The following is a 16768-nucleotide window of genomic DNA, read 5'->3' as shown; positions in this document are numbered from 1 at the left end:
CTGAGTGTGGGGTGGTCCAGATGCATGGGGGTTGGGCAGTTCCTCATACAGTGACCCCTCCCCCCCCCCCATAGCTGGGGAGTGATTGGTGCAGGAAGCTGGGGGTCCTTGGGGAACTTCCTGCAGCCGGGGGACATTTCCAGAGGCAGGTCTGATTTTGACCTGGCCCTGGCCCTGAGGCGCACAGTAGGAGCCACCAGCCATGGCATCCCTAGCCCTGCCCCTCCCCAGCTCCGGGCTCTCCACGATAGTGAGCGAGAGGGACAGAGAGAGCCCATCCCCATCCACTGAGGTGGCAATTTATGTCTCTCCCGGCTGCTCCCGATGCTCAAACCAGACCCACCCCCTGCTGCCCAGGAGGGACGTGTGAATCAATTTTTCTGTGGGGAAAGAGTAAAATCTGCAGTGGTGCAGAATTCCCCCAGGAGTAATCTACCTTAGGAACTTTTCTGGCTCCCATCACTGTAATACCTGAGCACCTCACAGGCTGCTTGCCCGCGTGACCCTGCTCTGGAGGACGCTTTGGTCATTACTGTCCAGTACTATGAAGTCTGGCTACAGGGCCTGTTTCAAAACAGGGATTAAGTGGGGCCTAGGGGTGGATATCACCGCATGTGCATTGAAGACCCTGTGCTCTCTAATTCCTAGGCATTTGGGCTGCCAAGCTCAGATGTGTTGGTGTCTTCCCTTCTCCCCTTGGAACTGGTTGCTCCGATTTAAATATCTCCCTGTCTTTTTCTCTCTCTCGCTCTCCCCCCCTCCGCAGCCACCCGTTCCCTCGCGTGTTCAGCTTCTGCAGCAAGAGACAGCTGGAGAGTTACTTCCACAAGGGAGGCGGGATGTGTCTCTTCAACATGCCCAGCACCAAAGACCTGGTGGTGGGCAAGAAGTGTGGAAATGGCTTCCTGGAGGACGGGGAGGAGTGTGACTGTGGGGAGCTAGGGGTAGGTGCCCTGGCTCTGCAAGGAGAACTGAGCCATGCCCTTGCAGGCACCTGGCGCCCCATTATCTGCTGTGCCCAATGCGGGGCAGCGCAGGGGCAGAACACCTCGTGGATGGAGGGGGAGTGAACAGGGGACAGAAGGGGGGGATTCAGTTCAATTCAGTGGGCTTTAGATCAGACCTTCTGACTCTGAGTGCTTACAGTGTGTTTGTGCGGAACCTAGCACAGTGGGACGCTGATCTGGACGAGGCCTCTGGGTGCTACCTGTCGTCAGTGAGAAATCAGTGTGAACCATGGCGAGGTTCTGGCCAAAGGCTGTTAACCCGGGGGTCCTCCTGCTCGCTAGGTAGGGCAAGTTGTGCCCCACCTCGTGCCTCAGTTTCCCCATCTGCAAAATAGGGGTAATGATACTGACCTCAGTGAAGTGCTTCCTCCACTAAGGAGGACTGAAGAGCTATCTCGGAGAGGGGGAGGGTCCCCAGAAGCCAGCCCTGGGGTGGTGGTGGTGGGGGGAAAGGAAATGACCAGGGTCAGCTTGAGAAAGGCCAAGTAGCCAGCTGATCCCCGTGGCTGGCTCTCCCCGTACAGGAGTGCACCAACCCCTGCTGCAACGCACACAACTGCACGCTGAAGGCCGGAGCCCAGTGCGCCCACGGGGACTGCTGTCAGAGCTGCCAGGTAACCTCGGCCGGGGGCTGGCCGGACTCGGTGCTGGGGGAGGGAGGTGGGAGCAGACGGCTCTGTGTAGGATCGGGTTTGAGGAAGAGAGCCCCCCTCTGGGCCTGATCCTCAGCAAGGGGCTGCGGATCCCAGCGTAATCCTCTAGCTCAACCTGTTCTTGTGTTGGCTCTGGAGGGCCTGGGTTCAGTCCCCTTGGCTACCACGATGGCTGGCTCTTGCCCATTAGCCCTCCGATGGCCAGGCTCCCTCGGGAATCCCTGCTGACTGATCCTGTGGCTACCGTATGGGGCTGGGAGTCAGGAGGCCTGGATTTCCTGTCCTCATCTGGCCCTGAACATGTTACCGCGGCTGGGCCCCAGGGGAGAGGATCAGGAGGGAGTAGATCTAATCCCAGTGCTGATGGAGTGGCCAGTCCAGCTGCGAGTCAGCCTCCAACCCACCCCACTGGGGGCTCAGGGGACCAGGCTACCTGGTGTGGCTACGAGGGGGGCACGGCTAAAGGGCTTTTTGCAGCTGATGGGACCGAGGTGCAAATGTCTCTCTTCTCCTCCGGCTCTGGCAGCTGAAGACAGCTGGGACCATGTGCAGAGAGCCGGCTGGATCCTGCGACCTCCCTGAATACTGCACGGGGGCCTCGCCCTACTGCCCCGGCAACGTGTACCTGCTGGATGGCTCGGCCTGCGCCAGCGGGGACGCGTACTGCAGCAACGGCATGTGCCTGACTCATCACCAGCAATGCGTGCAGCTCTGGGGCCCAGGTGAGCCCGGCTCCCTCCCATTCCATTCCTCGCTCTGTGTACAGGGCTCGCACCTGGCTTTGGCGGCGGGGAGGGACACACCGAACGGCTCTGAGCTTGCCCAGCCGTTGGCCTCTCTGTTGCCAGCCCTCGGGCCCAGCCGGTGCGTCCGCCGACGTTCCCCTGCAGTCGGGACGAGCCTGTGATGTTCAGGCCCAAGGGGCAGCATGTTTCCAGGCTGGGGCCGCTGCTCCCCAGGGCAGGTCTGGCTGCATTATGCCTGGGGTGGGTGTTTGGGCAGCCCCCTCCTGCCGTATGCAGGTTCTCTAGCTCCTGTGTCACTGGGATGGGAGTTAAACCCGCTCAGCCATGCGCCAGCCGCCTCCAGAAACACTGCATGTGCGCTTCTGCTTGCACGGCATCCGTATCCCGGTGGTCCCTGAACTTTTTACTTCCTCCCCCCCGCCAGCAGGGGCCGAGAGTGAGGCCGCAGCTCCGGGGGGGAGGGGAGACTGTGGACAGGGGTAAGGGGGCCACAGCTGGAGCCGGGGGTGGGAGCGGAACACTGGACACAGGGCCGGCAGCTGGGGCCAGGAGGTGGCGCTCTCTCCCCGCCCTCTGTGGGGTCTGGCCCAGGCCCCAGTCGCATCCCCCAGGGGAGCGTGCCCCACAGTGCGGGGAGCTCTGCTGTATTCCCCTCCCCTCTTTCGCCAGCCCTCAGTGCACACACGGCACCCCCCAGGCAAGACCCACTGCACACAAGACACCCGCTGCCCACCCACCCTTCAATCCCAGTGCACGCTGCATCCCCCCGCACACGCGCGCTGCCCACGCGCACCGGCTCCGCACGCCAGTTCAGACACGCTAGCGATAGGCAGCCAGGGCACCCTGGTCATCTAGGTCCGGGCAGAGCGGTGAGCCTTGGGGGAGCCTGGCTCATAGGCTACAGATTAGCTGGTGTGAGACTTCGCACGTGGTCTGTCCCGTTTTCCCATACCGATGGAGAATCTTCCTGTTAGTGTGGTGTTAGTGCCACCTACTGGACTGGGCTGTGTACTGCGCAGTGCAGCAGGGGAAATGGCCCTGGAGACTGAATTCCTCCGCGAAGCCACAGGGCAAAAGTGGCTCCTTTTTCTTCCCCCGAGTCTCCCTGCCACCCCTGTGCAGCCTGGGTGCAAGCGCGGCCTGACGCTGGAGCTGCAAGCGTCTCCGGGGAGATCCCGCACCCCGGGCATTTCCAGCCCCGCATGGCAAACCCAAGGGTCTGTGTGAGCAGCTGAACCTCGAGCGTGCTCCACACGGCTGCAACCTCTGAGCCTCCCACCCTCGCTCTGGCTTTCCACTCCACCCCCACCGGTCTCCGCCATCCCCACAGCGTGGGGTCTGCAAGCAGGGTTGCTCAGGGCGCGTTGATTCTTCTCCCCTGCAGGTGCCTGGCCGGCTCCCGACGCCTGTTTCCAAGATGTCAACACAGCCGGTGACACGTATGGGAACTGCGGCAAGGACAGCCAGGGGCATTACGTGAAATGTGACCGGAGGTGGGCGCTGGGGATTCACACCCATATATGTAACACACCAGCTTAGTGAGTGTGATCACAGCTCCCCCGAGCAGCTGGCCTCCTGTGGTAACAGCCTGCTGCTCACTCCTAGCTCCTGGAGATCCCCAGCAGCTCAGGGGGAGGCCCCATGTGCTCCCGGTGCCGAAGATCTTGAGTTCGATCCTCACACCAGCAGCGTCAGTGTCTGAGTTTCCCTTAGCCAGAACCTCGTTTCTCCTTCCCTCCCTCCTGAAGGCCAGACTCAATTCCTCCTCCTAGCAGGTAGCACAGTGTCCGATTTCCACTTAGGAAGGAACAATCAGTTGCACACATACAAAATGGGAAATGACTGCCTAGGAAGAAGTACTGCAGAAACGGATCTGGGGTCATAGTTGACCACAAGCTAAATATGAGTCAACAGGGTAACGCTGTGGCAAAAAAAGAGCAAACATAATTCTGGGATGTATTAGCAGGAGTGTTGTAAGCAAGACACGAGAAGTAATTCTTCCTCTCTAGTCTGCGCTAAAAAGGCCTCAACTGGAGTATCGTGTCCAGTTCTGGGCGCCACATTTCAGGAAAGATGTGGACAAATTGGAGAAAGTCCAGAGAAGAGCAACAAAAATGATTAAAGGTCTAGAAAACATGACCTATGAGGGAAGATTGAAAAAATTGGGTTTGTTTAATCTGGAGAAGAGAAGACTGAGAATGGACATAACAGTTTTCAAGTACATAAAAGGTTGTTACAAGGAGGAGGGAGAAAAATTGTTCTTATCCTCTGAGGGTAGGACAAAAAGCAATGGGCTTAAATTGCAGCAAGGGCGGTTTAGGTTGGACATTAGGAAAAAACTGCCTAACTGTCAGGGTGGTTAAGCACTGGAATAAATTGCCTAGGGAGGTTGTGGAATCTCCATCACTGGAGATTTTTAAGAGCAGGTGGAACAGACGCCTGTCAGGGATGGTCTAGATCCGCTCTTCTCAAGCTATCTGATGTGGGGGACCGACAGTTTTTTTTCCCAATGTGCGCACAGACCGGCAGCCGATGGCTCGGTCCGTGGACCACCACTTTGAGTAGCACTGGTTTAGATAATTAGTCCTGCCCCAAGTGCAGGGGACTGGACTAGATGACCTCTCGAGGTCCCTTCCAGTTCTACGATTCTGTGATTTAGCAGCTGTAGGTTTGTCACCCTCATGTACCTGCCGGTTGGTGGGCGAGAGGCCAGTGATAGTATCGGAGCGTGAAACGGGTGACTGGAGAGGAACTGTTCTGCATTGATCCATTGGTAGCATGTGTTAGGGGGTTTACTCCTTCACCCACTTACTTCCCTGGTCCTTCTCGCATGAACAGAGAGCAACAATACCCGAAGTCCAAAGGTGCAAACAATTCTATGTTTATTGGGGTGAACTTCCAGCAAGCATGATTCCAGTTTCCTTCCTTAGTGTCCCCCTTCCTAACTCTGACACCACAATGCCTTACCTGTGTCCCTGTTACTATTCCTGCCCTTAGCTAAACATGATTCCAATTTCCCCACCCCTGTTCCCATTCCCCCCCGGCCACCCATCCACACACACACACTTCCTGATTGACAGCAGACTATATAGTAAAACTTGAGTTCTGCTTAGCTATACCTTAACCAATCATTTTCCTGAAATTTAACTAACCAATCCTAACATATTGTAACTTGATTATTTAACCAATTATATCCCACAACTTTAATTAGTTTACACCAGCAAAATTAATTCTACAGCAGACAGAAACAATCACAGAACCAGACGGAGATTATACAGACAAACAATAGGGAAATGGGGACTACAGTGATAGAACAAACACAGAAGTGAGGATTTCACACCTCAGCTATTGATAAGTGAGTTCTTGCCAGACAGGATGCTATCAAACTAAGTTTTCTTTTACATCTTCTAGGCACTTCCCTTTCTCTGGAGGCGATGGGCACTATCAGGACAGGCTTGTATCCTAGCAGCCCAATAGCACCTTATTTCAATGTGACTGGGTTGGAATGTGAGGAGGTGACCGGTCGCTTCCCAGCTTATGGCTGCCTCTGTTGCTTAGCCAAAGGCCTTAGCCTAAGCACAGGGCCTCAGACTGTCACAGTAAGAGAAGGCCCTTACACCGGCAGACAGTGATTTTGATTCTTTCTTTTATACCTCTAACTGGCCAAGTGATAAGAATACACCTAAATTCTTAGAGTATAGGCCTTCACAGACAGGCCTGAATATCTATATTCTAACAGCATGCAACCTCTCCGTGAAGACATTCATGCCGCCCTGGGGCTGTGTCTGGTGCAGAGAGAGAATCGTTTGTGGTCCATGCCCTCAGCTCCCTGGCAGACAGGTACTAGAGGTGGCACTTAGGCAAGTGAGGGGGTCTCACAACACTGCAGGGAGAGGGGTCCAAATGAAAACGCTCTGGGACCTGAGCGTTTCTGGGGAATGGGCAATTGACTTCTCTGGAATTGGACCCTGGGCCTAGCAGGCGGTGTCATGTGAGACAACAGCTGCCACGTGCTGAAGCAGACAACTCATGAATTACCCAGAATCCCTTGCTTTGTTAAGCTCCTCCTACAGCACGTCCTGATCCTCTCTGATACCGAGGTGGGGGGGCCAATAACGCGACGAGTTCAGCTCGACCAGCGATGGCCCGTTAGGTAACCTTGGTGCCTCTCTTCCTAGAGACGCCAAGTGCGGCAAGATCCAGTGCCAGAGCTCGGCCAGGAAACCCAAGGGGACCAACACCGTCTCCATGGACACCACCATCCGCTTCAACGGGCGGGAGGTGAAATGCAGAGGCACCTTCATGTACGCCACCAAGGACGACGAGGGGGACCTGTCGGACCCCGGCCTGGTGATGACAGGGACCAAGTGTGGGGACGGGATGGTAAGCGCCCCCTCCCTCCCCCCCACTTCCTGAGCGGTTGGAGGACGCTGTGGTCTTTGGTTCCTGGAGACTCACCCAGCAGAGCCTTGGGCAGGACGATGCAGGACACAGAGGGGCTCCTGACCCCCTTCGCACCTGCAGCTGAAGGGAATTGGCCTGATTACGGGCTTCAGAGATACGGTGCCTGCACCGCCACAGGGGGCATGAGTTAGCCTCCTGCTTGGCAGGCAGGACTGGCTGGGCTATGGGGCTGAGCTCCCTCCAGACCCAGAGGGATGGTCCCTGCAGGTCAGGGTGGCGGCACGGTGGTGGGAGAGATCAAGGCTGGCGGGGGTCCCTAGCCAGAGAGGACTCCAGTGTCTGGGCTGTCAATGTGATCCCGTCCCTCCAGTGCTGAATTCACCTCAGAACATCCCAGCACAACCCACACGTCTGTACATGCGGGGACGGGGATATGAGGGGCGAAGGGGCATTGCTCGCCCTTGTGCAGCATTGCTCACCCCGCATCTCCACACGCTTCACGAAGGAAGTCAGCCAGGTCAGTTAGACTAGGAATGAGTTTCCAAAGTGGAGCAGTGGATCTGTGCTGCTGGCGTACCGGGAATATCACCCCGACTGATCCCTTGGGAAGGCGCTCTGGAGTCCCAGCTGACGCTTGCGGGGAAGGGAGGAGGCAGGGTGGAAGGGACTGGATTCGCTAATCAGGTCTGAAGTGTCTGAGATATTATTGGGGTTTGCACATTACAACTGCGGAGTGACGGGTTGGAGGCTCCATCTCCCAAGTTGTCTAGGTGCCCAGGGGTCCTAGCTGAGGAATGCAAGGTTACATTTTCCTATCTGAACTCCTAGGTCTTTCCTCACTAACTCCCCCCTCGCTCATTTCACTCAGGTCTGCAAGGATCGCAGGTGCCAGAATGCTTCCTTCTTTGAGCTGGAGAAGTGCATTTCGCAGTGCCATGGCCACGGGGTGAGTAACCATCCCAGAGCTTTTGTGGAGTCCTGAGGTTGGCTCAGGTTCTCCAGTGAGGTGAGCGTCTCACAGCCAAGTGGTCACCTGCCCTTTGCATCCATGTCGAGTAGAGATGGGGCTGAGTTGGTCTGTTTGAGTCTGGGGTCGAATTCAAGGGGGGACAGGTTGGATCACCAGGGTTCTAAGGGCCTGGGTTCTAGATCTGAACTTCGCCTCAGTTTGGGAGTGGTCAGAGCGTGGTTCAGATGCCTGTCAGCTTAGCATCCAGCTATGCTCCGAAGCCTGGCTGAGATCTTCATGCAGGAGGGAGAGTCGTAGGCCAGAAGGAGCCATTCTGATGAAAAGTTTAAAGGGGATGAAGTTTTGGTCTCCAGAGGCAGGGCTCCCTGCGATATGAATCCAGAGCTTCTGGCATCGTAGGTCAGTGTCTTCCCAGCAGGTCCCCAAGGGCTCCTGGGTGAGTAGAGGGTGAGTGAACTTGGAGCAGTTTGGGTGGAGTGCAAAGTTCTTCAGGAGACAATCCCCCCTCCAGAGCATGAGTGGAGAAAAGGGCTTCCAGAGCACAGTTGGTTTAACGATGCCATGTCAGAGCATTGCCTCGCCCAAGTCCACGGAACTGGACCTGCAGATGTCCGGGTGGGCCGCTAGATGGCTCAAGCACTTCACCCCGCTGGGAGGGGGAAAGGGACAGCCAACAAGGACGTTGGTTTGATTACAGACTGGCCTGGCCAGAACCGTGGGTGCTCCAAGGTGGCTGTGAGAGAGGCACCTAGACGGATGGTCCGGAGCTCTTCCAGTACTGCTGTCACTGCTCTGAGAGCTCTCCTGGGGAGGTGGAGCCTGGGAAGGCTGAAACTAACTATGGCTATGCCTCCTTTCCCAGTTGGGCCCTCTCTGGTGTTGGTTGCCTGTGGGAGCTCGTCACCGGCTTTTCATCTCCTTGCACTTTGTCCTCTTACCAGTCTGCTATTGACCATTACCCTGCCCTGGCCCTGACCCCCTCTCCCTGCACCTGTAGGTTTGTAACAGCAACAAGAACTGCCACTGCAGTGCCGGCTGGGCCCCCCCGTACTGCGAGAAGCCGGGCCTGGGGGGCAGCGTGGACAGCGGCCCCGTGCAGCACGACAGTGAGTTCTGATGTCAGGCCGGTGGCCCGAGGTGGAAGGGGGCGGGGCACTGGCCCCAGGGCTTCCATACACCCCCCCTCAGCTCAAAGCCGGGCCACTCCCTGGGATGGGAGGTCGGAGTGAAGCATGGAGCTGCTCTCTTTGTTAACATGCCAGAGGCTCAAGAACGGCGAGGCGGAGAGAGAAAGCAGCTGATGGGACAGTTCCCAAGTGGGGAGGTTCATTAGGCATCTCCCCATACATAGGGAGAGCTGTTGGCAATACTTCCCCACAGCTGCCTCTTTAGCAGCTTCTCGGGTCCCCGGTGGCTGGGCAGGAGCTATAGGCTGTTTGCAGAGATGTGCCTGCAACTCCAGCTTGCCCTGTGTGGGGGGCATACATTGGGCACGCCATTTTGCGTGTGCAGGTTCGGCCCACACCAAAGGTATCGGGGTCTGGGTTTGCAGCACTGGCGGTCGGAGACTGGTTTGCTGTGAACCCCTACGAGGTGCAATGGAAAGGGATGGACACAGATCGCTGTTTTCTACGCAGCCGCGCTGCAGAGCCGAACTGCTCTGATGTCTGCCTGTCAAATGGGAGGGGGTGTTTTCCACCCCCAATGTAAGGGGCTGATGCAACTTCAAGCCCCCTCCTCATTTCTCCATTCCCCCCCTCCCCCTCCCCAGACCATGAAGCCATCTTGATAGCCCTGCTGCTCGTCTTCCTGCTGATCCTCCCTGCCACAGCTTTGGGGATCTACTGGTGCTACAGACGGAAGAACTCGCTCCTGAGCAAATGGATAAAGAGCACGAGGAAGAGCCAGGAGACGCGCAGGTGAGCGACTGATGGAGCCAGAGACCATCTCCCCCTTGAGGACCCAGCGACACCCACAGTTATTTGATTCTGCGCCTCGACTCACTGGGGGAGAGAATGGGTGGGTTAGAGGTATAGGGCATAGGGCCCAAATTGTTAAAGGCATTTAGGCACTGCTGCGCTCAGCATTGCAATGTCTACCTGATTTAAGAGACTAAATCTCATTGTCAGAAGGGATTTAGACACTTAGGAGCCACAATCCCATTGACAGTCACCTGCAACTCCTAAATATCTTTAAAAATTTGGGTCTACCTCTGATCTGATCTAATGCCAGTTTCACATGGTGTCACTTCAGTGGAGTTACTTGCAATGTACACTAATGTGAGATCAGAATGTGTGATTCTTGCTTGCATGCATTGAGTTAAACTGATAGCCAGATTTGAGGTTGGGAAGGGATTTTCCCCTGGCTAAATTGGATTTTGCATCTCTCCTCCAAAGCACTGAGCAGGAATGATCCACTAGACTCAGGTGTATCCTACATGAACACTGCCTACCTCCATCCATATGTCATCTTCTGTTCCTAGGGGACTGCAAATGTTTTCGGTGTCAGACCAGAACTAGATCAGTTCAGCATTTCATGTGTTCTGTCTGGTCCCCATCCTCTCCTCTCTGAGCCACACCCAAATATTTAAAAACACGGTTAACAGCAAAGGAAACCAGCCCCATCTGTCGATTTTAAATCCCGGGCACATTCAGAATATGCCTCAGTGAAAATACTACCTTCCCTTGGGTATTAAAAGCAGCCGTGTAACCGTACTCTCTTCTCCTTATGGCTCACTTGTCCATTCCGGGGTCTGACAGCCAACACCCGTGAGGGCAGCTATTGCAAAGCATTTGATTTTCTCTATAGCTTGTGTTTTCTGTTTGTGATTGGGGGCAGGAACGGAGCCATCCACCAGAAGGGAACCGGGGGCCATTCGAACGCGGCTTTCACCTTGCAGGATGTTTCCTCCTCTGATAAAGCTGCCAACAGCACTAACAAAGTAAGTGGGGGCTTCAGATTTTTGCATGACCGATTACTCCAAGTTTACGTCTCCTCTTCCTAGAGTGGTGCTCTAGCTTCCTGTGTTTGTGCTCACGTCTCTCTCTAGCGGCTGGCTCCAGCACCTCCAAATCTGCTACCCAGCAGAACCTAGTAATGTGATTCCTGGAGCTCAATAGGCAGGGCTTGTAGTTTTATTGGTGCTGGAGGTCCTGGGTTCTACACCCGCTAATAACCTTGATGGCTGGGTGTATGTGGCCATGGTTTATTTCATTAGCATCGTGGCCGAATTTCACTGCTCTGCATTTTACTGCTCTAAATCCAGAATAACTTCCACCAAAGCCAAGAGTCACTCCAGATTTACACCACAGACTCCAGGCCAGAAGGGACCGTTGTGATCATCTAGTCTGGCCTCCTGTGCAACGCAGGCTGGGGAACTGCCCCACAATAATTCCTAGAGCAGAGCTTTTAGAAAAAAGCAGCGTAACGGAGACCAGAACTGGGCCAAGAATCTGCAACTTGGCTGGTGCTTGACTGACTATTACATTAAATGAAGGCTTCCAGTCACTCATAACCCAGCTAAAACACGTTATGCTCTCATAAATAATGACAAGACCCTTATAATCCAGTCACATGGCTCCTTTTCCCACCAAGGCCTCTTCCTCCAATACTGATTTGCTTTTCACCCCTGCCCTTCAAACAGTGGTTCACTTTTTGAACCATTCCCCTAAGTCCCATCTTCTCCTGGACAACCTGGCAAAGGGCCGGGGGGGGGGGCGGGGGGTGGAGGGGGGAGGCGGGGGGTGGAGGGGGGGGGGGTGGACAGTTGTAGCAGGTTCGAACTACATCCCGAAGGTGCAGCTTAGCAGAGGTTGCAAATGACTCTCCTTTAATGGTTCAAGGCCAGGAGTTGACACTGAATCTCAGCGACTGTGGACAGCTTCGCTTCTTGTCGTTCTGTTCCAGCGCTGGCTCTTGGAATCAATACGATGGAAGGAAGCCTTGGGTTTAGTGAGCGTGTCCACTCTGGCTGGAGGGCTGCACGGAGTCCGCAGCTCTCCTGTCCTCTGTCCCCTCTAAGCTGCACAGCTGGGCGGCCGCCCAGGAGAGATTCAAGTGCCACGCAGCTGATTAGCAGAGCGCACACATCTGGCAGCGTGTGTTCAGGTGCCCCTCCTCCCGCTGCTTGGCAGCCATGTTGCTCCTGCAGCTGCTCCCGGGACCCTCCTGCTGGCTGTGCAGAGTGCGGGGGGAGGGAGATGCCGACGTCAGGGTGTCCCCCCTCCCTCCCACCCCTGTACCGCATCTCCGCAGAGCAGGGGAGAGGGGACAGCCTGGCTCAGGACTTGGAGCTGCGGCAGTCTGAGGTCTGAACTAGGGTGAGTGAGTGAGTGTGCATTTCTTAAAGAGACAGTGCATGGTCTCTAAGCTTTCCCCAGCAGCCAGCTTATCACATAGTCTCTCTCCCTTCCCCTCCCCCTGCCCATGTACCCCATCTCCGCAGAGCCGGGAGGGGAGACAGGGCTCAGAGTCAGGACAGAGCAGGAGAGCTTTTAGTGAGTGCCTCAAAGAGAGAGCACATGGTGTCTCTCAGAAACTTACCCAGCAGCCCCTCTCCCCACACACTGTCTCTGGGTCGGTCGGTCGGGGTCTCTCTCTCTCTCTCTCACACACACTCTCCCACACACACACTCACTCACTCACCTCCTAACACACTTGTGTTATTGTTGTTGTTACTTCTTGGTACTTCCTACAATGCACATATATTCTCTGTAATTTTATTCTTTCAAGGTGTGTTATTTTAGTGTTTTGACTGGTCTATGCATTTCATAATTTTTATTTCTCTTACACTTAAATTTAATTCTTTAAGTAGTGAGTTCTATAAAGCCTAACCTGTCCTGGCTGGAGTAATTATCCCTATGGTAAACTTTTTAAAAAATATATATATTATATCTAGGTTTTTTGTTTCTCCTAGTGGCGCATGCCCACACATACCTTGGTGTGCATAACAAAATTTATTCTGCACATGGATGGAAAAAATTAGAGGGAACATTGGTCCTGTCCTGTCCCAGAATGCACTGGGTCTGGTGGAAAATCTGGGCTGGATACTTCCAAGGTAGTCGCTATTCCTAGTCCCTCTCCTGGGGCGACAGTCCCAAGGCACTATGTTCCACTCCACTTGCAAAGAGTGAGCGTGGCCTTGGGTCACGTGAGGGAGAAGGGAAGGCGAAGAGGCAGGAACAGTTGAGCACCAACCCGCACAGAAGCAGAGGAACACATAGGTCACTGGACTCCTGTGTGCCCGCTGAGGATAGTCCCCTCCCAGTGACCGGGGACCTGGGCCTTAGGTTTGACTCCATTTGTTTGTTCTTCCGACCTTGCAGGCAGCCAGGAGCATCTTCCCCCTCAAGCCGAATGGTTCCCAGCCCATCAGCATTGTCCACCCCCTTCGCCAGGCTCCCAGCCCAGCCGCTCAGCCCCACCGAGACCTCAAGCCGTCCAGGCCACCTCCTCCTGGCGGCAAATCCCCCATCGTTCCGGCCAAAACGATCGGCTTCCAACCCAAGCTGCTGCCTCCAAAGAAGCCTCTTCCCAGCAGCCCTGTGAGGACCCCTGTGGTGAGTTTCCCTGGTCACTCCCCTATGCACAAGGGTTCAGTTACTGTGTCGGTCCCTCTTGGAGTACAATGAGGTGTCCTGTCTCACCTCTGTCAGCCAGGCCCCATTCAATGCTGCTAGGACCCAGGCTACTGCTGGGTCTCTCTTTGTCCCACTCTCGGGGTGAGGCCATGCATAGCGGCTTATCTGCCTCTGAGCTGACACTAGCTCCAGCGGTAGAGGCTCATGCTTTTAGATACCAAGGTCCTGGGTTCAGACCCCGCCTGGTGCACACGGGGCTGGTGGCTGGCAGCCTCAGAGGCTGCCGTGCTGACGGCCTGTTTGTCTGCAGAACAGGACTCTGCCCCGGGGCCTCCACCCCACCCCTAGCCGCCTCGAGAAGGGATTTCTGCCTCCGTGGCTCTTTCCAATGAGATGCTGGGCCGAGTTGAACAGCCGCTGGGTCCCCCGCAAGAGGTGGCTGTGTTGCAGTGGTGGGCAGAGCTAGCCATGTCCGGCAGCAAGAGAGGGTTTGAAGTTCGCCTGGGTCCCCTGGGGCACAGCATGTACAGCAATACCCCATTTCTAGTCTCCAGTAGCCCCAGCTCTGTCCTGCAGCTGGAGAGGCCGTGTTGTGGGCAGCTGGGGACTGTTCCTGGGACAGAGAATCTGCTGGATTCACACCTGCTTGTACCATGGTCTCCTCTAGATCGTCTCAAAGCACGGACCCCCTCGCCGGCCTCTGCCTGGGAGCCCTCTCCTGGCCAAAACACCTCCCTCGGCACAGGGACGGACCCTGCTGGTCACGGTCCCTCCCACCAACTTCAAGGCGGCAGGGGCCAGCTCTGCCAGGTACCTAACCAAGTAAGTCCAGAGTAAAGCTCGAAGCTCGGCTGCCCCCTTGCCTGGCTGCGTCCTGGCAGGATCCGGTGGTACAGCACGCTGGGGCTGAGGCCACTAGGAGAGGTGCCCCCTTCCCTGCAGCTGTCGAGAGCAGGGTCCCATTCCCTTGCTACAGCAGTAATGGAGGAGCTGCAGGCGAGTATGTAACAACAGTGAGCAGGCGGCCAGCACCTCCTGGGCCAGGCAAATGGTCCGTGGGGCTTGAGAGAGGGCCCATGTCAGCAAGTCTCCCGGGCTGAGGGGTGCCAGGTGACTGGCCCAGGAGGCTGCACTTGGTGGAGATGGGGGAAGTCTGGGCAAAGGCAGCCTGATGGAGTGCCCGAGGGGACGGTCGGTGTGCTGGGGGGGGCGGGGCTGGGGCTGAGCAGGGGCCAGGGGAATAGTCGGGGGGGCAGTCTGGGGGAGCGAGTTGGCTTAAGGAAGCACTGTGGGGGTTAGTAAATGCTCTGTGTGGCTGGAGGGGCACCATGGGGCAAGGGTGAGCAAGTTCTCGCTGCCTGAGAGGCCCCTGGTGGGGAAGGGCCCATTTGGGGCTGCGCTCAGAGGCCTGTGCAAAGGGGCTGTGGCATGGGAAGTTTCTGTACAGTCAGATGGCATCTTCCTTCAGACTCAGCTGCCCGCAACCTGCCAGGCTCTGCCCAAAGGCGTGGGGGGTAGGGGGGCGTGCAGGGTTTCCCTGCAGGGTTGGGGCCTGTTCCCTGCCATGTGCCCAGAGCACAGCCAGCAGCAACAAGGGGACCGGGCTGTTTCTCCTTTTCCTCCCTGCCCACGCCCTTCCCCCTTCCAGCTATCCCGCTGACGCTGCACTCTGTGGCAGGAGCTTGCCTTGCCAGCAGGAAGAACAGCCTTGTGGTTAACAGGCCGGATTGGGGAGCGGGGAACTGCAGGTTCAATCCTTTGCTCTGCCACAGACTCCCTCTGTGACCTTGGGCACATCACTTTCCATATGTCTCCACTCCACGCTATGGGCATGTCTGCACTTGAAAGGCTACTGCTGTAGTGACAGGAGGGGGTCTCCCGTTGGCGTAGGTAATCCACCTCCCCAAGAGCCAGTAGCTCGATCGGAAGAATTCTTCCATCATTACCCCAGAGCTGTCTGTACTGGGGGGTCAGGTCGGCTTAACTATGTCACTCAGGGGTGTGGGTTTTTCATGCCCCTGAGCGATGTGGTTGGGTCGACTTCACTTTTGAGTGTAGACCTGGCCTAAGCCTGGGCTGTGATTCAGGTTTCAGCCAAGCCCCCCTTCTATCCACACACAAATCAGTCTGACTCGGGTCAACAAGCGCTCAGGCTCCAGGTCCCAGGACACTGCTAGAGGGGTGAGTCAGAGACTGAGTCCTCCTGTGGCTTGGGTCCAAGCCCGGTCATTGTGCAGTGCGGATGCAGCGCAATGTGGACACACTAGCATGGCCGTGAGACCTGGGTCCACCCATTGTAAGCCCAAGTTTCCAATGCAGCGTGGACGCTCAAGCGTGGGCTTGGAAACACTGAGTTCACAAGCCCGGGTCCCACAGACCCAGGTTTACAATGCAGTGTAGACATCCCCTTAGTCACTCTGGGCCTCGTTCCCATGTGGTACATAAAATGGGACCTCAGTAATATTGCCCTTCCTGGCAAGGCCATAGTGATCTCTCAGCCCCTGTGACTACGGGCCCATATCAGAGAGCTGGTGTCTCATTGGTAATCATATTTATTACGGCAGTTCCTAAGGGTCAGCCAGGAATATGGCCCCATGCTGCTAGGCGTTGCACAAACACAAGGGGGCGCCCCGGAGAGCTTACGGTCTCAATAGACAAGCCAGACCCCGGCGCCCGCAGGACTTGGATGGTGCCTGGGCCGTGAGCCGTCTTTCTGCACATGTGTGAATTTGAGCTCGATGTTTATGAAGCCCCTTCAGTGCCGAGAGCTGCACAATTGCCGGTTGGTTTCTGCTCTCTCGAACGTGGCATTTTTCTCTTTCTCTCCATTAGGCCCGTCCCGGGGTTCAAGGTCCAGTCCGCCTCCTTCCCCTTTAAGAAATGACAAACGTGGAAAAAGCAAGAGGAATCCTCGCACATGCTCCCCGAACTGGTTCTCCTCATTTGCACTATTGCGGGCGACGGGGCTCTTTTGGATACCAAAGGACTATTTTTATATGAGGGGAAATGTTTCTGCACATAAAAGAGGGAGGGTGTGGGGGAGGGGAAAGTGGTACGGAGCTATATCATTGGGGTGGGGTGGGCAGGGCAGCTTGTGGGGTTAACCATGACGCATCAGCTGCCTGCCAGGGGCATCATCCAGACTCTGCTCCTTCCCAGCCATGCCTGCTGGGCTGGGAAGCAGCAGATCTGGGTGCCCTAAGCAGCCAGCACTGATGGAAGAGGCTGGTGACCAGTCCCGAGGCAGGGCCTAGCTACCTTTGCCTCTCTCGCCAGCAGAATCCAATGCTGGACGTTGTTACCACAGCTGGCACCGGCGATCCACGCGGCCCGGGGGACAATGCAATTGCCGACTCAAACGGTGCCACCTAGCGGTGGGGTGTCTGACTGGCGTGTCCCTGGAGGATCC

General features: G+C 56.2%; 1 protein-coding gene across 4 annotated transcripts in view; it reads left to right on the top strand.

The window, feature by feature from the left end:
• Window positions 1–16376, top strand: part of ADAM33 (ADAM metallopeptidase domain 33) — a 74755-nt gene extending 58379 nt beyond the window's left edge. For 3 of the 4 annotated variants that reach the window (XM_074951943.1, XM_074951942.1, XM_074951946.1), the window contains 12 exons: window positions 767–944; window positions 1532–1621; window positions 2187–2382; window positions 3791–3899; window positions 6585–6789; window positions 7679–7756; window positions 8778–8886; window positions 9552–9699; window positions 10619–10721; window positions 13105–13338; window positions 14027–14181; window positions 16192–16376. In XM_074951943.1, coding sequence (XP_074808044.1) covers window positions 767–944; window positions 1532–1621; window positions 2187–2382; window positions 3791–3899; window positions 6585–6789; window positions 7679–7756; window positions 8778–8886; window positions 9552–9699; window positions 10619–10721; window positions 13105–13338; window positions 14027–14181; window positions 16192–16243 — 1657 coding nt within the window. In that variant the 3' untranslated portion in view covers window positions 16244–16376. The remainder of the gene's footprint in view (window positions 1–766; window positions 945–1531; window positions 1622–2186; window positions 2383–3790; window positions 3900–6584; window positions 6790–7678; window positions 7757–8777; window positions 8887–9551; window positions 9700–10618; window positions 10722–13104; window positions 13339–14026; window positions 14182–16191) is intronic. The other variant, XM_074951944.1, reaches the window with a different exon arrangement.
• Window positions 16377–16768: the final 392 nt, after the last annotated feature.

This window comes from Natator depressus, chromosome 4 (genome assembly GCF_965152275.1).
Source record: "Natator depressus isolate rNatDep1 chromosome 4, rNatDep2.hap1, whole genome shotgun sequence".
NCBI lineage: Eukaryota > Metazoa > Chordata > Testudines > Cheloniidae > Natator > Natator depressus.
The sequence above is the reverse complement of the archived record's forward strand: the minus strand, read 5'-3'. Positions and strand labels throughout refer to the sequence as shown.